Source organism: Penicillium manginii, assembly GCF_028828005.1.
Source record: "Penicillium manginii strain IBT 31320 chromosome Unknown utg000006l:1.0-4164085.0:1.0-4166146.0, whole genome shotgun sequence".
Lineage (NCBI taxonomy): Eukaryota > Fungi > Ascomycota > Eurotiomycetes > Eurotiales > Aspergillaceae > Penicillium > Penicillium manginii.
This window is the reverse complement of record NW_026643107.1, coordinates 1144275-1166610: the sequence shown is the minus strand read 5'-3', so window position 1 is coordinate 1166610 and position 22336 is coordinate 1144275. Positions and strand designations below refer to the sequence as shown.

The window sequence follows — 22336 nt, the reverse complement described above, 5'->3', positions numbered from 1 at the left end:
GGCTTCATTGGATCACTCGATGCCCGCCAACTCTAGGCTCGACCATCCGTTGTCCCCAAGCGCGATATCAGTGGCACCCATTGGCCCGATCACACTGTCAAAGAATCGACCGCGAGAAATACCTCTCAAGAATCCCTGGCCTCGCTTTCGCCCGTATTTAAATCAACTTGCCTTCCGCAATTTCCTCACCTTTCTTTCCTCTGGTAGCCTCGGTTCTTCCCCCTCCCTCCTCGATTCCCTCCGCCCCCTTTCACTTTAACTCTTTTAGAGTAGTGACCCCAGGCGCTTCTATCTCTGCTCAGGGTAAAGATTTTTGGATTTACATTTAGAGTCCTATTTCTGGAAAAGTTCATCCCCTCTTTTCCTCTCGATAAATCCACACCACCCCCTCACTTTGGTTCAAACTATTTTCCAATATGGACGAGAAGAAATTCGAAGAGAGTACGGTCCAGACGTCGTCTCCGGAGCACCTACCTGCATATGGAGACTCTCATGTCACAAAGGGCAGCTTAGGCCAGCGATTCATTGACAGCTTCAAGCGCGACCCCAATGCCAACGTTACGGGCGGCCATGTCGAGGGTGCTGATGGATCTGGATTTGATATCGAGGGCGCTGCTGCTAACACAGCTGCGTCGCCCCTGCAGCGTCGGCTGAAGGGTCGTCATTTGCAGATGATTGCCATTGGTGGTTCAATTGGTATGTTCCCAGTTATTCATGTTCTTTAGTATACTACTACTCGTACTAGTATACTATTATCTTGCTTCGACAGGTCTAACATGTTCCAGGTACTGGTCTCTTCGTCGGTTCCGGCTCCGTCCTGGCAACTGGTGGTCCCGCGTCTCTCATCATCGCCTACTGTCTCATTGGTGTTATGTTGTACTGCACAGTTCACGCCTTGGGTGAAATGGCCGTTCTTTTCCCGGTTGCTGGTTCGTTCGCTCACTACTCAACGCGTTTCGTGGATCCCGCTTGGGGTTTCGCCATGGGCTGGAACTATGCGCTTCAGTGGTTGGTTGTTCTGCCATTGGAAATTGTCGCCGCGTCCATCACGATAGATTACTGGAGTCCTGGCATCTCAAATGCGGCCTGGGTTGCAATCTTCTGGGTGATGATCGTCTCTATCAACATGTTTGGTGTTCGTGGATATGGTGAAGCCGAGTTTGTCTTCTCTATTATCAAGGTCGTCGCTGTTGTGGGATTCATGTAAGTTTCCTTTCCTTGTTTCTTTTTTTGTTCCTCCCCTTCTTGCGGAAAGATGCCATATTCTGTAAAATATTCCTTCGTCATAACACCTTGCTAACCTATCTCTTTCTACTTTCTAGTATCCTCGGAATCGTCCTCAACTGCGGTGGTGGCCCTGAGGGTGGATATATCGGTGGAAAGTACTGGAAGGACCCCGGTGCGTTCAACAACGGCTTCAAGGGTCTTTGCAGTGTGTTCGTCAATGCTGCCTTTGCCTTCGCCGGAACTGAACTGGTTGGTCTGGCCGCTGCCGAGACTGCCAACCCCCGCAAGTCTCTTCCCACCGCCATCAAGCAGGTTTTCTGGCGTATTGCTCTCTTCTACGTCGTCTGCCTGACCCTTGTTGGTCTCCTGGTTCCCTACAACAACAAGAAGCTGCTTTCGGGTAGTTCCTCGGCCGATGCTAAGGCTTCCCCCTTCGTCATTGCCATTGAGAATGCCGGAATCAAGGGTCTTCCTTCAGTCATGAACGTCGTTATCATGATTGCTGTGCTCTCTGTTGGTAACTCTTCCGTTTATGGTTCTTCCCGTACTCTGGCTGCGTTGGCCGAACAAGGTCAAGCTCCTCGCTTCCTCGCCTACATTGACCGTAAGGGTCGTCCCATCTGGGCTATTATTGTTGCCTCTCTCATTGGTCTACTCTGCTTCTTGGCTGCCTCTGACAAGCAAACCGAAGCCTTCGGCTGGATGATGGCTATCTCCGGTCTTTCCTCCATCTTCACCTGGGGCTCGATCTGCCTGTGCCACATCCTTTTCCGTCGTGCCTGGAAACTGCAGGGCCACACTTTGAACGAACTCGCTTTCCGCTCCCAGCCGGGCGTTATTGGTTCTTATATCGGCTTGGGCTTCAACTGCCTGGTCCTCATCGCCCAATTCTGGGTCGGATTTGCACCTGTCGGTTACGCCGATATGACTGACAGTGCGCGGGTGAAGAGCTTCTTCAACTCATATCTGGCTGCCCCCATTGTTATTGCCTGTTATCTCCCGTACAAGTTCATTTACAAGACCAAGTTTGTGAAGTCTCGGGAGGTTGATTTGACGACTGGTCGTCGTGATATGGATGTTCAGCACTTGATTGAACAAGAACGCGCTGAGCAGGCCGCCTGGCCGATGTGGAAGAAATTCTACAAGCTTTTCTGCTAATCGGCTTCTTACATCTGATGTTCAAGTTGGCCGGGAGCTTCTGTGAAGACTCGAGGTCATTCATGTAATACTTTCCTGCTATTTAGTTACTATTTTTGCACATCTCCCATCTTGGATCATGCCTTATGACCTTTTTCGATGACAGATACCATAATCAAGAAGATGATCTTTACATGCAATATTTTCCCAAGATGCTAAGTTACTCGTAAGCGCATTTTCTGCTCGCACTTTCGCACTGTTATACACTTCTGGAATGTGCGTGCGACCCACGACATTGCCGATCCTTGGAGCCTCCAGACTTGGCGTGCTCACATCTGGGGCTGTGTAATCTTGTTACTTACGTTGGTTGGTACCAGAGTGATTCGGCCCTAGAATTCCTGAGACACGGGCTTCTGCAGCTTATGCCGAGAGTGATGCAGAGAGCTGTCCTGTTCCTGCTAACTCGGTCAATATCAAGATGCGTCCAGTGAACCTAGTCAACCCAATAATGGCACCAATTTCAAACAAGCATTCTGTACTCGGTACTCCTTTTTAGCTCTGTCCAACGGCCAGGATTTTCCAGATCCAAAAATAGCCATGGCCGTGGCTAGTGTTGTGGAGTCAGGCTGTTGTACCGAGAGTCTCCAACGTAATTCGTACCTGTCCTCGTAACGCCAGAACAAGGTAATATTACAAGCCACCTGACGAACCGCATGGGATTTCCATCAACATCATCCTGTTGGAATCAACTTCCCCTCCCCCTTTTATTCCTCTTTGGTTCTGCCATTACTGGGTGGACTTGCATTGTTTTCTTTCGCATTGTGCCGTTTCCCATTCATCCACATACGCTCTCTTTCTCGTTTGTTTCCCAACGCCACCTCCGGCGCTTACCGTGCCGCGCGACTCGCATTCCCCAGTTTGACCCCAGGTTACTCGAATTCCTCGATTGATCGCTCGCGCATTCAAAAAGCATCCCCAGTCACCTCCCTTTCATATCCTTCGTTGTCAGTCCGTTGGCTTTCAGCCCTGTGCGAAGATCCCCCGTCCGGAGAAGACCCAATTTCAGCCCGGACAAAGCTGAACTTTCGGTCCCACCCCGAGCTCGCCTTTTTCCTCTTTGCGCTCTCTCAGTCTCGTCTCCAATTTCTCCCATCTCCGACCGATACGAATCTTCAACTCCGGCTTCACAATCATCGCTAGGATACTCCATCCCGCTATTGCTGTTCTTTGAATCCCCGTGGTGTTCTCCGTCGGCGTCGGCTCGGTCATAATGCCTGGCTTCGCGGATTCCTTTTGGACCCCCGATTATGCTACTGGTCTGGGGGTTCTGTATGGGAAGTTGCAACAGGGTGTTACGGAAAACAGGCAGATCTTGACCATTGCGTCTCTGCGCGCAGATGCGGAGGAGCAATATGGTCTCCGCATGGGTGAGATCGCCCCAAGCGTCGATCGCATGACTGCGACGGGCTTCGGCAAAGATGACGGAGCTAGTGTGAGAAAGGTATGTCTCACTCGCAAATACACTAATCGATACATTGGTCTTTCCGGGTCTTTTATTTCGACATGGACGAGAACTAACGTCTGCATGACTGGACTAGGCATACGAAGGTGTCCGAACCGAGATGGTCGAGGCCTCCCGCAATCACCAAAAAATCGCCAGCAACATCCGGGAACTTGTCGTGGCGCCTTTTCGCCGATGGAGCGACGGTCACGACTTCCGGGTTCAGACCTCGCATGATACACTCCAAGCACGGATCAAGGAACACTCGAAGCAGGTGGAGGTGGTGAAGAAATTGCGCAGCCACTACTTTAACAAGTGCCGTGTGGTCGAGGATCTCGAGGAGGAGAACAAACTTGCGTTCCAGGACCCCGAATCCAGCCCGAAGGTCAAGCCTACCCCGAAGATTGTGCTGCCTTCCGAGGAAGAGCCCGAGGAGGAGGAAGAACCCGTTGAGATAGGCGATCGAGTCTACTCGCCAGAGGAGGTCAAGAGACTCCTGCTCCACATGCTAAACAATATCAAGTTGGGCGAATCGAAGGTGCCAATCATTGGAACTTATCAGAACACCTCCACTGGTGCGGATATTGTCGAGTATCTCCAGAATCATATGGGTGCCACCAACCTTGCCTCGGCGGAACATCTTGGGCAGGAGCTGGTTGACAATGGCTTCCTTCGCTTGATCGGTAATATGGGCAACACATTCGCCAACAGCTCAAAGATGAACTACCAATGGCGCCCTAGGGTGTTCGAGATCACTGGTATCCCCGAAAAGAAACGACCCTTGATGCGCGTCACATCGGTGGCTTCCAGCGAGGACGGAAGTGGAAGCGACTCGCCTATTGCATCTGTCTCCGAAATGATTGCTGGCTGGAACCCATTGAACAACCCGTACCCGAATGAGACCCCCGCCGAAAAGTTGCGGCGCGAGGCTCGTGAGGCTGATGAGCGTTATAAGGGAGCTATCCGTCGACTGGATCAAATCCGGTGCCGCCTGGAGGAGGACGTCATTGATAATCTGCGCTTCATGGAGCAGTGCGAACTTGATCGCCTCAAGGCTATCAAGGCTGTTGTGCTCGACTTCTCTGGCGCCATCAGCAATGTCATTCCCAACCTTCAAAGCACTGTCGATAACATGATGCTGTATCAAGAAACCATTCAGCCTCTGGGAGACCTGCGTTATCTTCTGGAGAACTATCGCACCGGTGGCTTCGTTCCTCGTGTGCAGGCGTATGAGAACTACTACGGTTCCGTCGAAGGTATGCTTCCCATATCATATACCTGAAGGCCAAGGCTGACTCGTGTAGAACAAAATTTCGGTGTCGATCTTGAGGCCAGGGCTCGAGTTGATCGTAAACGTGTTCCCATTCTGGTGACCACTATTTTAACTTACCTGGATAACCGTGAGTCCAGATTTTAGGACGTTCACAGTGCGACTTGGAACTAATTATTGCTAGAATACCCCGAACTTGAGGGCGATGAGGCTCGACGTGGAATCTGGCTTCACGATTCTTCGCTAACCACAATCCACCAGCTGCGTTCTGCCCTGAACAACAGCAATGTGGATTACCGCGAAGTCCTGCCCAAATTTGAGATACCCATCGTTGCTAGCGTTTTGAAATTGTACCTCCTTGAATTGCCAGGTACATTACTCCCTCCTGATAGCTCATAGTAGCATGGATCACAAGACTGACAGCCAGCTCCAGACTCCCTTGTTTCTTCTCAAGTCTACGAAATCGTCAAGACCGTCTATTCTACTACCGCTCACGAGACCACGGAAGAGGGACGGATCAAGGTCCTGCAAAGCACGCTTGGACAACTCCGCCTCGTTAACATCGCCACGCTTGATGCCATCATGACCCATTTCACACGCCTGCTTGACCTGACTTCGGCCGACGAGCAATATACTACCGCCCTCGCTCAAAATCTCTCCGCATGTGTCCTTCGTCCTCGCTTCGACAGTAGCCTAACCATGGACGAGCGCCACGCCTATCGACTGATTCGCGACCTGTTTGCCCACAAGGATGTTATTTTCGGTGAGCTGAAGCGCCAGTCAAGTGCGCTGGGTATCTCCACATCCAGCCGCCCCCGTGCCATCAGCACCGACGAGAGCAACCGCCGTGCAGCAATGGAAGCCCGTCAACGAGCCATTGCCAGCAAGAGCCGGGCCACCAGCCCCGCCCCTCGCCAACGACACCGCCGTGACCGATCCAGCGGCGCTTCTGAATCCACCCGCTTCCCAATCAACGTTACAAGTCCACAAGAGCGTCGCACCCCAATTGCTCCAATCCGCACTAGCCTGGACGTGCCCAATGAACCTCCCTCCTCCGCCGAGCACCCCACCGTCAGCACACAGGCCGAGGAAGTCGAGTTCGCAACCGCCATGAACGGTACTGGTCTTGTTGACTCTCCCAGCGAAGTCCTCGAGAGCAATGCCTCTGATGGCTCCGTCAGCCCTCCCTTGCCAGAGACAGCCTCTGACGGCTCGCCAACGCCAACTCCCACGCCCGCCCCAACATCCTCTGAATTCGAAAAGCGCAGCTCCGTCCCCCGGACCACCGCTCGCTATGCCCGCAAGCCCGGTCTGGGCAGCCTCTCCAACTTCCCCACCACAGCTACCGCCGGGACGGATAGCAACCGGAGTAGCATTGTCGAGGAACCCAAGGGCGTGACTCTGGAAGATAAGCCCATGGATGATTAAATCGGGTTCCTTTCTTAAGTTATCATTTTCCTTCCTCGATTGACTGGATGCCTATTTCTACTAGCTTGAGAGTGAGCTTCTTCTTTTCTTTTGTGAATTTGGAATGTGCGTACGACGGGTCTTTTGTATAGATCCATATTTCGGCCCGGTTCTCGCTTCGTGCTTGATTCGGCTGGACCCGGACATACGTATCATTAGGGGCTTGCGCATACATATCATAACATACCCTGCCTTGCCTGTTCTGTTTTGTTTTCAAGCTGTTTATTCGATGGATTCCCCGGTACAGCCACTTTCGCGCCTTGGTGGGGTTAGTGCGGGATTGAAATGTTTTCTTCTCTTTTGTTATTTTGTTTTATTCTTCCAGCCCGATTCTCATGCCCATGCTTTGATGCATCTCTTTCCATTTGTTTTTCTTTTGTGTGCCTGATTGTAGTAGTTATGTATGTATACTTCAGTTATCTGCATAAGATGTGTGAACAAATAGGTTCGCGCCTTTCTGCCTTATCTCCCTCCTATTCAGTAATGTACTTATCGGCCGTTCGTTGAATACGCTCGGAGGAAGAAGAAGCGATGAGATTCGATTGGCTACAGGACGTGAGCAAAAAAGAAGTGAATTAACGACGGCTGCTGGATTTGACAGTGCCCCCGAAGAAAATTGATTTCGAGTTAATCGCCTTAGGCCACTCTTACAAACCGCCTTATTTAATGATAGAGCCATCCTAAATGCAGCAGTATTCCTCAGAGAGGTGGGGTTAGAATGACGAGGAACGAACAATATTTGTGATCATCAAAGCGTGAAAATCACTAGGTACAGGCAGTTTTTCCAAGGCCAGGATGAAGTATCAATTCTTCTAATTACCAGGTAATTTCAAGGCAGTTTTCGAATGCAATTACCCGTGAGATAACCTTTCTACGGTCCAAACGAATCGATATCAATCCATTCATAGCGAAAGCAATTCCCTTCGGGCTCAATGTCGAATCCGTTAGCTGTCGATTTCACGAAACACCTGAATCAGATTGGAATTCTTTCTGGTGAATTTATCGCCGTCTCGCTATTCTCGATGAAATTCCACCTTCGTCAGACGGTGCCTCGGCAATGGATTGACTTCTGAATGAATGCGGCTGGGCAGGGACCCGCAACGGCCGGAGGAGACATCAGGCGATCTTGCGGGAAATATCGCCATGCTGATGCCATGCCTCTATCAATCTGACGGCATCTGATTCTGAGATCAGTTTCGGGTCAATAAAGACATCATACAATTCCTCATGAGATCGTTTTATCTCATCCGCCCTATATCGAATCTGTGTGAAAACGTCGGGGACATCCAGAGTGCCCCGTTGCTGAGAAACCGAGATATCCAACAACATGTGAAGAAATACAGCGAGTGCAGCATCGTACTTCGTCGTGGTCTCAATAGACGTAAAAAATGAATCCATCCGTCTGAATTGCTCGAGGTAATCTGAAGACGGAGGCAGAAGATACGTCCCGTCCAACTTCTGTATAGATGTAGACAGTCCGTTCGGTGACACGACCAGGAACGGCTCATCCAAGTCTTTATTTGCCGAGCTCGATGACGAAGGAGGTCTCTCAAATATGATTTCCTCGAGCTTCGAATTCGCCTCATCAAATCCAATCTGCGCATGAAGTTTGATATGCTGCTCAGTAAAATGGTAAAGAAGTCTTCTCCACACAAATTTCTCAATCTGGTGCGGCTCAACACGCTCTAGGACCTCAGCGACGTGGACGATGGCTACAAATCCATCAATCGGGTACATCAAAAACGACGACTCGATCAGAGCCGCGCTTTTGGGCGAGAATATTAACCCGACGGCTTTCTGTAGTGACATCGTCTCGTCCACTGTGTAGGACATTGGAGTCCCGGCCGGAGTGAGGCCCGCAGCGATGGCAATTCCAGGTAACTCGGTCAAGGCCCGGGCGCACCATTTGAGACTTTGGATGAGATCGTATGCGTTTGGTTCGTCGTTTGTGATTATGTCTTCTATTGTTGAGTAGAGGGAGGAAAGGAAGACTAGTAGGACGATTCGTTCGTGGAAACGATTGCCGAAGACTCTGAGTAGCGTGTTTATCCATTGTTGTCGGTTCACATTTTCAGCCAGTGAGACTAATGGTAATGCGCCATCGATGCGCTCTCCATTTGGTAGCTCCTTTTCTTGAATCATGAGCCATGCGCAGGCGTCGCAGGATGTCAATGGTAGAATTATGTCTGTCTCGGGGTAGTTCCCAAGGACCATTGGGTATTTGTGTTTGGCGTGACTGTGTTTTGTTGGGAAGTTGTGGGTTTCTTCGTCGCCTCGGTACTTCTGTAGTAGGAGTGTCTGAATGACATCTTCTTGTCCGCAGACGTAGCAAGTATTGTAGTTTGCCTCTCTCAGGTGAGAGCTGCCGTGGAATTGCCTCTTTCCTTTGAATTCGTGAAGAAATAGAAGATCTTGCGCTGCGGAATTTCTCTGTGCTCTGTTCCGCGACATATAGGGGGCATGTCTCTGCTTGTTGGGACTAGTATACAGAGGGCTCATCCTCTGGTCTCTGGCATTTCCTACTGGAGGGGATGTCATGGGCATCAGCATTGCTGGAGAGCTCGTCCCGCATTCCTTGTATGTGTTCATGGTGGTAATGACATCGTCAAAGACTTGATACATTTTCGTCGACAGGTCTGATTCTGAGTTGAGTTGTTTCTCAAATGCGTGCCAGTTCTTGGCGTGTTGGTCGTGAAGGTTGAATTTCAGACCATTTATAGATTCCGATGAGGTTCGGATATTCTGCCACATGAGCTCGGGCTGATCTGCGACGATACTCTTTCGGACGGCGTGTTCCAGGATGGATAGGAGGTAAAATCTCGCCTGTCCGCCCGAATCCTCACGTCGTAAGAACATGAGACTTTGAGATTCTCTGGCAGTGCGAGCATTGGAGATCCACGATTTGACTTCTGTGTCTCTTCCTCGAGTTTTCGCGGCCAGGATGATGACATCTAGAGCCGAGTAATCGGAAAGTAAGTCCATTTTATCAGCATCTGACAGATTGTTATTGTAAATACTGTTCATGTCGAATTGGCGTCCATCCGGAAGTAGCACAGTATCTTGGGATAATTTGGTGGCAGCTGGCACCCTCACCCGTGCCAAATCTTTATAGTCAATTCGGACAAGATCTGTCCATCGCGTCCACTCCCCGAATGCTGCAAAACGCTTCTCTTTCGGCAACAGCGTCGCGAAGCAGCCTTTTGCCTGGAATACATAAACCTTTTCACTCCTCACGTCGTGGAAAAGGAATATGCAGTGTGGAGCGACGGCGAAAACGGAGATTCCCACGGAAACATTGCAAGAAAATGGAGAATGATGGGCAGACCCGAAAAGAACGATGACACAGGCTGTGCCGTGCACACCAGCTCCTGGGAGCGCGTTTGCAAAACTGTGAACATGAGGCTCATCGATAATCCCATCCGTCATGAGGAACCAAAGATCCGAATTCTGAAGCTGGGATCTACAAGCCTGATCTTCCAGCAATACAGCAGGATTCGTTCCACCCCTCGATCGAAGGTCTTGAATTTTATTCAACTTGACAGGAAGAAGGCACAGTGAGACCAAGGCAGTACGGCAGAATTTGCTTCGAGGGCTTGCCTAGTGAGGGTGGAACAAACTGCTCGAATCGCTTTTTTTTCTTGATGCAAAACAGTTCCACTTGTGCTGCCGGAGACATCCACTGCGAATGTCAGTGGTATTTCTTGCAGTGTGGGTGATGTATCTTTTTCGCTGGCTGGAATGGCGATCGGAGCTGATGGTTTGGCTGGGACGGGTAACGGGGTCTTGCGGATCTTTGAAGATGAACTTGAGGGCCGATTCAGAGTAGAGCCAGACAGGCCTCTAATTGCAAGTTCGACAGGGAGCTCCGTGGAACTCCGTGGAGGTGTTTCATCGCCTTCTGATCCGGATGGTGTGAAGTGGGAAAGTGGAGATGGTTCGAGGAGGTTTCTTGATCGATCACCGCGAATTCCTGCAAGGAAATGGCCAGATGATTAGACTTCGGACTTCAAAAGGGAATATTTGCTGGAGGGTTATTACTGTCTCGTAGGCCCCTCAGAATATTGTTGCTTTGGGTGCTTTTTCGCGGAATGGGGTTGTTAGGGGTTATTGGGAATTTTGGGGTCTCCATCTTGAATATGTTTTACAGATAACAGAATTTTAGATTAATGCAAAGAGTGTAAAGAGTGTTGTGATGAGTACAGTTCTCAGTCTGGATTAAGATAACGAAATATAAACGATGGGCAGGGTGTTCATCAACCCCAGCTTCAACCCGGTCTCCCCCCCTCTCCATGCAAACACAGCCGGAGCGCCACACATTTTCAATTGGCTGATGATAATAGAAAGGTCACACGGAACCATTTCTGGGGGAGTAGCTCGACGACAAATAGCGCCAGGGAGGCACCGGGGGCGCAGCATTGCCCGGGCTCGCGGTTGGCGTTTTGTCTATGCGAAAGATGGAAAAGGGATACCCGTGGTGAAATGCTGTGACGGACTGGGTTGTGTCTGCCTGCGGCTCTTCCTCTTTCGTGGGGTCTTCACTTAAGTTACTTTGTCGGTTACCTGCTGAAAAACTCGATTCTGGACTTTCGTCCAGCCACATAGAGGAATGTTCTTTCGCGTAGCGCGGCTTGATCCTGTTCCTTGTTGGATTGTACTGTGTCGCAATGTGCTGATGCGATATATGCGGGACTTTCGCTTGCCCTTGGGAAGCCTCGTTGCCTACATCAGTCGTAACTTCCTGGTGCTCTTGAAAGTTGCTGGAATCCGTTGAGTTGATAATCGGAATCAGCTGCTCACTCCTGGTGATCTTGACGGTGGATGTGGCATAAGTTTCATCACTTGTATCGTTTGATGTTTTTGTAACTGCATCGCTCCGCTTCTCTTCATCCGATGGAAGAATCCATGAAGCATCCAGAGCCGAAGTCTGAGATTTTTCTTTGCGTCGACGAAAACCAGGCATGTCGGGGGCGAGAATTTGCGAGAGTATTTTCGAAATACGAGGTGCAGATCTTGAGGGTTTTGTATAATGTAATGCCCAATGGTAATCTCAGGCTAAGATTACCGCTTGCGGGAGCGGGCGCAATGGCTGTCAGACTGAAGAGGCTGGCTGGCGCTTATGCATTGGCCTTTTACTTCGACGCAGCCGATTACCAACTGGGTTACCCCGGTTTTCCTGGGGCTTCTGGTGGTAGCAATCATACTAGTAGGCCTCCCCCGTTTCTCTTCTACGATACGTCCGGCCGTTATGAAAAGGTTGAAATGGCTTTGGACTCCAATCAGTCCAGATGATGGATTCTATGTATCAAAATGGACATGCCCCTGAGCTGTAAGTACTGGCCAATGTTGTCTAAGAATATTTCCAAGTTAAATTTCTAGTGATCATCTGGATGGAAGCACAACGGGCTCTGCCTTTCTATTTCTCAGAAAGCAGCTATCCGATACAACATTTGTCAAGCGTGCAATCTATACTCCTAGTTCACGGGTGATACAAGAACTAAATTCCCAAAGAGACATCGAGTCTTGCGTGAGTATAAATCACATTATTACCAGAGTTGATATTGACTTTTAGGATAGAATGCTACACACGCAAATAATTCGAGCGAATTCTTGTAGGGATTTATTTTCAAGTTTCTTTTCAAAAAGGAAACCTGGTCCATCCAGATAGGCATTCATGAACTGACGAAGGAAGCTTTATACACAAACACCTTGTCCATGATGGAAAAGAAACCCCGCCAAAGGATGCCCACCAGCTCCGTATTTCTGCATCATGCTTCCAAACACTCGTCGACAAGCTACAGATACCACTCAGTTTTGTCCTAGCCTTGTCACACCACTATCTCCCCAACGGCCGAGGTTCACGAAAATTGCAAATCCAAAGGGCCGGAGCATTCGACTTCTGGTACATCCTCCCAATCCGCGTCCAAGTCGGAGCCAGCACCTCCAGCAGCAGCACCAGCAGACCTCCAGAAGAACCCCGAGACCCAACGCAAATGAACCCCTTCCACAAACTCGACCTCCCCGACATAAAACTCAGCATTCACCGCTCATGCATAGGAATATTTTCCCGCGTCATGCCAGACTCAAAGCAAACAACATTCGTCGCATTCGACTTCATGCACGGCCGCTGGACAAAAGTCGCCCTAGAACCAAGCCAGCGAATCGACCAAGTAATGAGCCTAAAGCAGAACGCCCGGATGGGCTACGGTTTTGGCGCCTTCAGTCACCTCGTTTATCTCACCAGCACGACGCGGTGGTGGACGCACGCATTAAATAGCGTGAACGAACAATTAGTCGAATACGAGGCCCGGCTCCAGACCGAGCTGAGTGGCTCGCATATCACTCCTGAGACGGTTTTCGGCGGCATTAATCAGGCGCTGCATTCTATTGCGGCGCATTTGCATCGGTATATTTCGGAGCTGAAGTCTTTGCAGGGGATTGTGTCAGATTTGGCTACGCATTTTGATGCGCTTTGTGCGGGGATGCGGAGGATAAGGATTTTAGGACCCTTGAGCAGGCTTCGAGGGGTTTTAGTCAGGTTTCATCGCAGGTTGAGGCTTTGCATGATTTTACGAGGGAGTTGGAGAAGAAGATTGAGAATAATCTTGCGCTGGTTGGTTCCCTAAGTTTCTCTTTAAGATTTTCTGTTTCTTTTTATATGGGCCTCTTTCATGCCGTCTAACGTGTGCTTTATAGCTCTTCAATCGCATTCAGATCAACAGTAATAGACGACTCGTCGCGAACGGACAGGATATGCAGGCTATATTGAGTGCAATGCAGGAAGATACTCTCGTCGGTCGTGAGATGGCCAAGGCTTCACATGAGCTTGCTCAAGAGATGAAAAGGGACAGTGTAGCAATGCGAACTGTGCGTATAAAGAGTTTTCATGATATACCTAGGTACTTCCAAGGTTTGTTACTGACTGAAGCCTCGTTTTCAAGATCGCCGTCGTCACAATGTTCTTTCTGCCCGGGGCAACATTTGCTGTGAGTTCCAATGATAGAGCGTCAATTCTCCACCCCGGATAATGCTGAGAGAATTACCAGCTTAGAAACAATGCTAATTCTGTCTGGAATTTAGGCGCTATTTTCAATGCCGTTTTTCAGTACCAATGAATGGCTAGCGGAAACGTCCCGATTCTGGGTCTGGATTGCTGTGACAGTGCCTTGTACCGCAGGGTGCTTTCTTTTCTATTACTCGGTGTCGCGTGCACGAAGGAAAGAGGATGAGAGCATAGAGCTGCAGACACTTTCCAATTCATAGTTTCTGCTTTCTGGATGATTGTGGGAATTTATTTATTTTCCGCCCAGGTGGCTCCGGCCTTTCAATACCATTTATACACTACTAGTTTTATTACTAGTAGTAGTCGAACTGCCCAGATCACAGTTGCCCTATTTTGTAATTTCTCCCACCTGGGGGCAGATAACGCTTCGGGGTCCCACTAGCACCTGGGCTACCTCTACCAATTCAACATGATTACCAGCCAGAAAGTCTACTAGTACTACTAGTGATACTGCCAATCCCTAACCTTTGAACCTTTGTATCTTAAAAAATGTTGTATTGGGAATAATGCACATGGATACCATCGAGTAGACCGTTCAAACCGGACAAGTCGATGGAATGAGTTCACAAAGGAAAGATCATAGAAACAAAGGAGAATCATAACAATGGCGCTAAAACATAAAAAGATGCAGGTCGAACGCCGGAGATGCCAAATGTGTATCACAAGAGAAATGTCTTCTTCAGAGGACGCCAACGACCCTGAACAGAACGAGACAAAGATGAGGAGATAAAAGAACATAGCGCATTGGAGCAGATGCGGGATCATGGCCGGGTGGGAATGTCCTCAAACTAAAGACCATCACCCCGAAGGAGTCGGCGCAGGATACCCTCACCAGGGCCCGCAATCTGGCCCTCGATTTCGGATTGAGAGACGAAACAGAGGATTCCCTGTTCATCCATGCCTTTGTGGGGCGTGGACATCACGCTGCCGGACTTGGAGGGTGTTCGACGGACATCAGATCCGGCACCGAGAGTACCACCACGACCACGACCTTGGTAGTCACCAACGAGACCCATAGTCTCTAAGTTGCCGAGGACGTCTTTGAACTCGGTAGAGGTGAGGGGATGAAGGATATTGTCATTGCGGCAGAGCGTACAGTATGTATCGAATGCTTGTTTGACAGTTGGGGCTCCGGATCGAGATTTGGACGGTGTGCTGGGGATATCGAGTTCTCGGCGCTTACGTTCAAGGGCGATCAGGGAGCAAATTGCGGCTTTCTGTTGCAGGTTGAGACCCTTGAGTCTCTGGATGGTGCCCTGGCCGAATGCGGATGTGGTGATGCGGGCGACGTGGGCAATACTGGCACGAGGTGCTGTCAGAGAGTTGTAGTTGGCCATGAGAGGAGGTCGAGGCGCGGGAATAGGCTTAAGGGTCGTTGAAAGATTCTTATTCTCTGCAAGAACCAAGGCGTCGGCCGCATCGGCAGCTTGCTTCTCGAGCTTTGAATGGGTTTCCTGTTCGATGGCATCGATTGCGCGCTTGATAAGCTCGAACGCCTTTCGAAGATCTCCAGTTTGCGAGGCAACCTTCTTTGCGCAGAGCTGGATAGCTGCCGGCTGCAGAAAAGGAACAAATTTGGGATCCGAATCTCCTCCATCTGGGAGCAGAGTTCTAAGTTTATTGGTGATGACATTGGCGATTGATGCTGCGTTGTATGGTAGAAATGGTAGAAGATTGGGCTTCAAATTCTTTGCCTTGAGCTGTGGCAGGGACCGATCTGTCAAATCGAGGGCGTTGGCAATACCAATTAGGATCAGGCTCGACCTGGCTTGCAATGACCATTCGAACAAAGATTGCAGTACGCCAGAGTCTCCGGTAAGGAGATGATCCATTTCGTCAAGAGAGACCAGATAAAGACCTTCTACCTTGGATGGAAGAAACATGGCCTTCAGACGGTCACCTTCACTTTTCTTGAACATATCTGTCTGGTCGCCGAAATCTTGGACGAGTCGGCTATAGACATCGCGGGCGTTTCGCATACTCGCGCAATTCACGTGTGATACCTTGACGGAGGACAGGTTGATATCCTGGCAAACTTCACCGATCATAGCGCTCTTGCCAGTGCCTGGGGGGGCCACTGACATAAAGGCAGCCGCCCTTCTGAGACTTGACACAATCGCCAATGAAGGTAGCCACTTTCTCTCGCTCAGCATCGCGTCCGACCAGTCGACCTGAGTTGGCACCACGGGCGAAGAGTTGGCGAGCCTGCGAGTAGACCGATTGAGCGATAGTCGGAGTGGCACTCGGACGAGGAGTTGGCGGGAGATCAGCGTGTCGTGGGGTTCTGGGGGGTTGAAGATTTGGCTCCAACCTGTACCCGATGGCGAGGAGTGACGGGGGATTGTTGTAAAGCATCACGGAAGCGGGACTTTTGAGGTGTTTTGAACTCAATGGGTGCCGGTTTCTCATTCTCGGTATCATTTTCAGTCTTAACCGCAGTGTCGGTTTCTTTCTCGATTTCCTTCTCTTCTGTGGGTTTTTCTTCAAAGATTTTCTCTTCGACGACTTTCTCTTCTGTAATTGACTGTTGTTAGCTCCACTCATTTATGCAGATTTCCGGCGCACTCGGCTTACCCTCGACGAGCACGAGCTTTGAGGTGCGGAAATGCGATTTGATCTTGGTTGGAGACGCACCCTGTACAGTCGGTATAGTTGGCTCCTCGCGGAGAGTATGCTTAGAAGAGGGTTTCGCTTTCGCTTTCGATTTCACTTGAGGCTTCTCGGCGAGCTGCTTGACGTCCTCGTTTTCTTGGTCCGGAGCCGGCGATGCTTGGTGCGCGAGTCTCGCACTGGACCGTGTCCGAGGGAGAGATTTTGGGGGAAGCGCGGCGACGTCACGAGGAGCTCGAGGGGCGACTGTGCGGCGCTTGCTGGCAGTGCGCACCGGAAGACCTTGAAAATGACCGAATTAATTCATGCGGAAGGTGGGAAGCAGGTGGGTAGTAGAAGGAAGTCAACTCACCTTCGGTGTCGGCGACACGAGAGCGCTTGCCCAAGATTGACGCTGTCATGGCTGATGCAAGTAGGGAAGGAACCAGACAATAAGCAAATAGAAAAAAGGAAGACAAGGAGAGCAAGAGCGAAGAGAGTAGATGCCCGTGCAAATGTCATGCAAGTGTGAACGTTAAAGCAATCAAACCACGCGGATCTCGTCTTGTCTCGGACTCGCGACGCGTCGACGCGTGGGAATCGCCCAACACGGCAAAAGTGGACTGTGGTGGACTGCAGTGACCGGCTGCGCAGGTTTACACGTGATATCACGGATGCACATGACTGCACAAGAGGTCTTTAAAGACCGCCGTACAGCTGCGTCATGGGAGATCCTCGATCTAGTTATCTACTTGCTAACTTGCTAACTTGCTAACTTACTACCTTCTCCGTGCTTTCTGTACTTCTTGCAAGTCCACTCTCCCACTTCGCTTAAGAACCACTAGCCTTCCTTTTTTTCAGCATTCTCAAACCTATTCGACTCTTGCATCTTGATGTCATCTCGCCCTCTCTGTAGCTGTGTGGGGTCCTCATCGAGTTAAATCCTCAGTTTGCAGCTGTTTGCACCCTCTCAGCTTCCCCACACCGAAGTTATCAGGTGAAACTGTCACATTTCAAGACTCCTGCACGCGCCTCTGACTTTACCTTTCACATCATTTCCAACTTTCCTCTCCTTTCCTTTCTATCCATTCTCTCCCCATCACAATCTTCCACCATGGAGAGTGACGTGGTGGCCCAATTCTGTGAAATCACCGGCTCGACCCCAGAGCTGGCGACACAGTACCTGCAGCTTGCCGATTTCAACATCGAGCAAGCCATGCAACTCTACTTCGAGAATGGAGGTGCACCATTAACCGAGGAACCTCGGCAACCTCCCCGCCCTTCCAATTTTGAAGACGAATCCGGTATCGTCCACATCGACTCCGACTCCGACGATGATAATCGTACCGAACGTCCAACAAACCCCGCCGCCGGCACAACATTCGAGGATGACGCCGCCATGGCTCGCCGACTACAAGAAGAAATGTACGGCGGTGGTAGTGCAGGCGCTGGTCAAGGTGCCGGAGGAGGCAATGGAGATTTTGATGATGAGGGTGTGCGAGCGCCCATGGCGCGCACCACGGAGACCTTGGTGGGGCCTGGAGCAGCCGATTTCGACGACGAAGATGATATGCATGCCAATATCTTGAGCCAAGTGCGGGCTCGTCAGCGAGGTGGTTTGTACCCCCCTTGTAACCCCTAAGAGCCCTACTCTTCTTTTTCTTTTGGTACGAAGACTAACGCTTGATCAATTTTCACCAGGTCGGCCGGGTATCTTCAACCAGAGAAATACCGCATCGATTTGGCACGGCGATTCTGTAGATACGCATCAAGAGCGACTCTCTAGAGCCACCGGAGGCGCATCGGAGACTTCTTCCAAACAGAACATGCTTGCGGAAATGTACCGCCCTCCATTCGAAATTATGTCGAGAGTGCCCTGGGACGTGGCGCGGGATGATGGAAAGGCGGAAGAGAAATGGTTGCTCGTCAATATCCAAGACTCGTCTGTCTTTGATTGCCAAGTTCTCAATCGCGATCTGTGGAAGGACAAGACAGTCCAAGAAACTGTCAAGGAACATTTCATTTTTCTTCAATTCGCCAAGGATGATCCTAAGGGGTCCGCCTATATTCAATATTACTTTCAAGCCAGCGATGTCTCCGATAATTACCCGCACATCGCCATTGTTGATCCTCGCACCGGCGAGCAGATGAAGATCTGGTCGGGTCCTCCGGTGATCAAACCTGCAGACTTTCTCATGCAGCTGCATGAGTTCCTCGACCGCTATAGTTTGAACCACAACGTCCGGAATCCCGTGGCTAAGAGGAAACAAGAGAAGGAGAAGACTGTCGACGCAATGACTGAAGAGGAAATGCTCGAGATGGCGATGAGGAACAGTCTTGGCGAGGGCGCAGCTGCTGGTCAGAAACAGGGAGATCCTGATGATTTGACTCGCAGTACCGACGATGTTAAAGGCAAGGGCCGAGCTGCCGAAGAAGACGACATCATGGGTGGGACCCCCGAAGAGAAGGAAGAAGAAGAGGAGGAATCCCAGTCAACTTCGGCGTTTTCTTCCATTCCCAGCAATCAACCACACACCGAGCCTGCTGCAGACCCGGCTACGACGACTCGTATTCAATTCCGCCATCCTGCCGGACGTGTCATCCGCCGATTTTCGCTCAACGACCCCGTCCAGCGTATTTATGAATGGCTCAAGGCCGAGCCGCCTCTGGAAGATAAGGCTGGAGTTGGCTTTGACCTGAATGCCATGGGACAAAACTTAATAGATCACCTCTCGACGAGCATTGAGGAAGCGGGGCTGAAAAACGGCACAGTGAACATCGGGTACTTGGAGGAGTAAGATGATATAAATCATCTCATTCGCTCGGCTCTCATTTTCTCTGCAGAGCATCTTGCACATGCAAGGACCCGAGTATTCACCATGCAGCAGCCACTCAAGAGTGATGAGGGGTGGGCGATGAACTATGAAGTAACCTTAGAACCCCATTTCACAGCCTCGGACCTAGATTTCCAATGAATTATGCTATAAATGTCGCGATCATGTTAAAGTGCAGCACTGCACTATTCTCAGCGATTCTATGTTTCCATTCCCTTTCTATTAAGAATGAGTAGTATTATATTTGTTGTTTCTATAGTGATGAATTCCATTGTTTACATCCCACTCCTATACATCAGCCGATAAGGCCGGGCGGTGGCAGAATTTGGCCCCGCGTAAAGAGATAAACAAGGCAAGGAAGGGTTCCCATCACCATCACTCGGCATTAATTCGCAATTGGCACCATATTACTTGGATTGAACTCCGCGCGCTATCATGTCCTCCAGCTGATTCCTGCTCTACCGCCGTATTTACGGGCCCTACCCTGCCTTCGGCTTGTCAACTTCTCTTGCCAACTTTGTTCACGCCCGCATCGTCAATTCCTCCCCCGGTACGTCGATCCCGACCCATTATTGACCCCTGCCCAGTTGCTCCTTCATAACATTAGCAATCCTGGCTAACTGTTGGGCAGGATTAGCGGTTTTTTTTTCAATCGTCAACTACCACCTCATTCTCTTCCTCTCTCTCCCCCGCACTAAGACTCGTCTCCGTCTTGTCGATTCCGACCCCATCCCGCACGTCTCACCTCCGCTTCTCCCGTCAGCTCTCCCAGCACAACTCAATCACGCAAGGAGGATACTTCACACCTGTCGTAACTCACAAAGTCTCGGTTCTGCTTTTTTGGGACTGGATATTACTGAATTTACCACTTGTCCATTGTTGATCAGAGCATTCGGCGTCGTGGCGCAGTGCTTCCCCTTGGGTATTTCTCATACCACAAGAATATCGCAAGTATGCCTGGACCGATAGACCCAGAGTCTATCTACACCAAGCAATCATGTATCGGTACGATTTTTCCGCAGACCACGAGTTCAATTTATTTCATTACTGACATGTTCCAGGTGGTGGAAGCTTCGGCAAGGTGTACAAAGGGTAAGTCGAACCACGGTCTCGTTGCTTTGCTTTGAACCTTAACTAAGACTCCTCGTCTCTCATAGAGTCGATAGACGTACCGGAGAATCGGTTGCGATCAAGATCATCGATGTCGAAAACGCCGAGGATGAGGTAGATGACATCATCCAAGAGATCGCGATCTTGTCTGAACTCAAGTCTCCATACGTGACGAAGTATCATGGCTCATATTTGAAGGGCTCCAATCTGTGGATCATCATGGAGTTTTGCTCGGGTGGGAGTTGCCATGGACTGCTTCGCCCTGGTGTGATCCATGAAGAGTACATTGCGATTATTCTGCGAGAACTTCTGCATGGTTTGGATTATCTGCACAGTGACCATAAACTGCACCGAGATATCAAAGGTGAGAGCTACCCATTTTTCACCAAGAGCAAATTCGAGTGAGAGGAAACTATTACTAACCGTCTATCAGCTGCGAATATCTTGTTGAGTGCCAGTGGCCAGGTCAAATTGGCTGATTTTGGCGTTTCGGGCCAGTTGTCGGCCACCATGACGAAGAAGAATACTTTTGTTGGAACGCCTTTTTGGATGGCCCCGGAAGTCATTAAACAATCCGGATATGACTACAAAGCAGACATTTGGTCTCTGGGTATCACGGCTATCGAGTTGGCTTGTGGAGATCCGCCCTATGCAGATATTCATCCCATGAAAGTTCTGTTTCTGATCCCCAAGAATCCTCCCCCGACCCTGAATGGCAGCTTTACCAGGCCATTCAAACAATTCGTCGAGATGTGTCTCAAGCGGGATCCCAGGGAGCGGCCGTCTGCCAAGGAAATGCTTGAGCATCCTTTTATCAAGAAGGCCAAGCGAACGACGTACTTGACTGAGTTGATCGAGCGGGCTGAGCGTTGGCAGGCCACGCACCGGGGGGAAGGCGATGATGATGATGAATATGACGAGATCGAGGAGCCTCTGGAGGATCCTCCTGAAAACCATGAGGATCTTTGGGACTTTGGAACCGTTAGACCCGCTGGTCGAGCTAACGGACCTGCACTGCAGCCTATGAGGGACTCTGATACGAATTCGCGCGGCCAGGAAACTGAAGAGTGGGATTTGCAAGACGATATTAAACAACCTGTGGCACCACCCATGTCGAGAACACAACAGTCACACGGTACACCTTCTGCCTCGAGCAAGGTAAACCCTCCTCCTATCGCTGATCCCTTTTCACGCTCTTCTACGGCCACTCTACCGACTCTCCCCCTATCACCATCAAAGCCGGCTGCTCAACCAATTCCCTCGGCTGCTCACCACGCCCGCCAGATTTCAACCCCCAATACACCACAAAAGAAGTCACCCACGAGACAGAATGACCACTACGCAAAGGCGGCCCTAGAGTTTGCCAGTAACGGTGCAGGATCATCACCGAAGCCGACCCCTACCCAGCTTCCCGTCATCAACAGCGCTCAACCCACCAACAACCTATCCAGCGAGCAGCCACGTACTCCTGGACATATCTCTCGCAAAATCCCCCCATCCCAACGCCCTCTCCCAGACCTCAAAGTGAACGTAAACGCCACTCCTCCTCGTCCCAATCCGCACTCTGCCCACCAACACCAACCCACCGCATCCCCAACAAGCGCAGCCCCCAGCCCAGGTCTTAAGTCTAAACTCGCAGCCGGCCGTCAAGACCCCCCGACTCCGAACCGGCAGCCGACCCCAAACCCCAACCCGACCACCAGGTTCCAGTTCCCACCCAACCCCCAACACCGACCGCAACCTCCCACCGGCCCGCCAAACCCCCGCAGAAATCGAGCGTGCCACAGCCTACGGCTCCGTCCTCCTCCCAGCCCTGCGCACAGCGATGAATCGGCGAGGCCGCCATCTGGCCCGGCACGACCCGGCGCGTAATTACGGGCAGGGCCAACGGGACCCAACCCGTGAAGAAGATCAGGATTGGGAACGACGGGTCCAAATCCATACTGAGATGGAGGGGCTCGCGAATGACATTTCCGGCCTTATGACTCGACTTCATCAGTTGGATATGACTGATCCTGTTCCGATGGGTGGGGGCGTTGATGCTGTTTTGGACGTTTTCCTTGAGGAGATTCTTGTGAGGGTTCAGCCTGGTCGGCGTTGAGAATAGGGGAGGGTGTGAGTCCTTGCGAAAACGATGGCGA

General features: G+C 50.6%; 8 protein-coding genes across 8 annotated transcripts; 5 read left to right on the top strand and 3 right to left on the bottom strand.

Annotated features, from left to right (window-relative positions):
* Positions 1-416: 416 nt before the first annotated feature.
* Positions 417-2385, top strand: N7533_008790 (amino acid permease GAP1; the record flags this gene model as incomplete). Its single annotated transcript, XM_057105440.1, has 3 exons — positions 417-696; positions 786-1203; positions 1323-2385. 3 exons carry the CDS (start codon positions 417-419, stop codon positions 2383-2385), a joined length of 1761 nt encoding a protein of 586 aa, XP_056956889.1.
* A 1249-nt stretch (positions 2386-3634) lies between these two features.
* On the top strand, positions 3635-6563 carry N7533_008789 (GTPase-activating protein RGD2; the record flags this gene model as incomplete). The annotated part of the gene is made up of 5 exons (XM_057105439.1): positions 3635-3865; positions 3963-5121; positions 5170-5265; positions 5320-5505; positions 5569-6563. 5 exons carry the CDS (start codon positions 3635-3637, stop codon positions 6561-6563), a joined length of 2667 nt encoding a protein of 888 aa, XP_056956888.1.
* A 1155-nt stretch (positions 6564-7718) lies between these two features.
* Positions 7719-10028, bottom strand: N7533_008788 (uncharacterized protein; the record flags this gene model as incomplete). The annotated part of the gene is made up of 1 exon (XM_057105438.1): positions 7719-10028. One exon carries the CDS (start codon positions 10026-10028, stop codon positions 7719-7721), a length of 2310 nt encoding a protein of 769 aa, XP_056956887.1.
* A 919-nt stretch (positions 10029-10947) lies between these two features.
* On the bottom strand, positions 10948-11562 carry N7533_008787 (uncharacterized protein; the record flags this gene model as incomplete). The annotated part of the gene is made up of 1 exon (XM_057105437.1): positions 10948-11562. The coding sequence occupies one exon, from the start codon at positions 11560-11562 to the stop codon at positions 10948-10950; it is 615 nt and encodes a 204-aa protein (XP_056956886.1).
* A 1030-nt stretch (positions 11563-12592) lies between these two features.
* On the top strand, positions 12593-13627 carry N7533_008786 (uncharacterized protein; the record flags this gene model as incomplete). The annotated part of the gene is made up of 4 exons (XM_057105436.1): positions 12593-13041; positions 13104-13212; positions 13296-13466; positions 13541-13627. 4 exons carry the CDS (start codon positions 12593-12595, stop codon positions 13625-13627), a joined length of 816 nt encoding a protein of 271 aa, XP_056956885.1.
* Positions 13628-14450: 823 nt separating this feature from the next.
* On the bottom strand, positions 14451-16673 carry N7533_008785 (AAA family ATPase CDC6; the record flags this gene model as incomplete). The annotated part of the gene is made up of 5 exons (XM_057105435.1): positions 14451-15689; positions 15745-15867; positions 15974-16176; positions 16237-16554; positions 16625-16673. 5 exons carry the CDS (start codon positions 16671-16673, stop codon positions 14451-14453), a joined length of 1932 nt encoding a protein of 643 aa, XP_056956884.1.
* Positions 16674-17365: 692 nt separating this feature from the next.
* On the top strand, positions 17366-19049 carry N7533_008784 (DNA-protein crosslink repair co-factor UBX5; the record flags this gene model as incomplete). The annotated part of the gene is made up of 2 exons (XM_057105434.1): positions 17366-17867; positions 17953-19049. 2 exons carry the CDS (start codon positions 17366-17368, stop codon positions 19047-19049), a joined length of 1599 nt encoding a protein of 532 aa, XP_056956883.1.
* Positions 19050-20038: 989 nt separating this feature from the next.
* N7533_008783 (putative Ste20-like serine/threonine protein kinase) lies at positions 20039-22296 on the top strand (the record flags this gene model as incomplete). Its single annotated transcript, XM_057105433.1, has 5 exons — positions 20039-20090; positions 20147-20177; positions 20243-20559; positions 20629-21725; positions 21835-22296. 5 exons carry the CDS (start codon positions 20039-20041, stop codon positions 22294-22296), a joined length of 1959 nt encoding a protein of 652 aa, XP_056956882.1.
* Between the last annotated feature and the right edge of the window lie 40 nt (positions 22297-22336).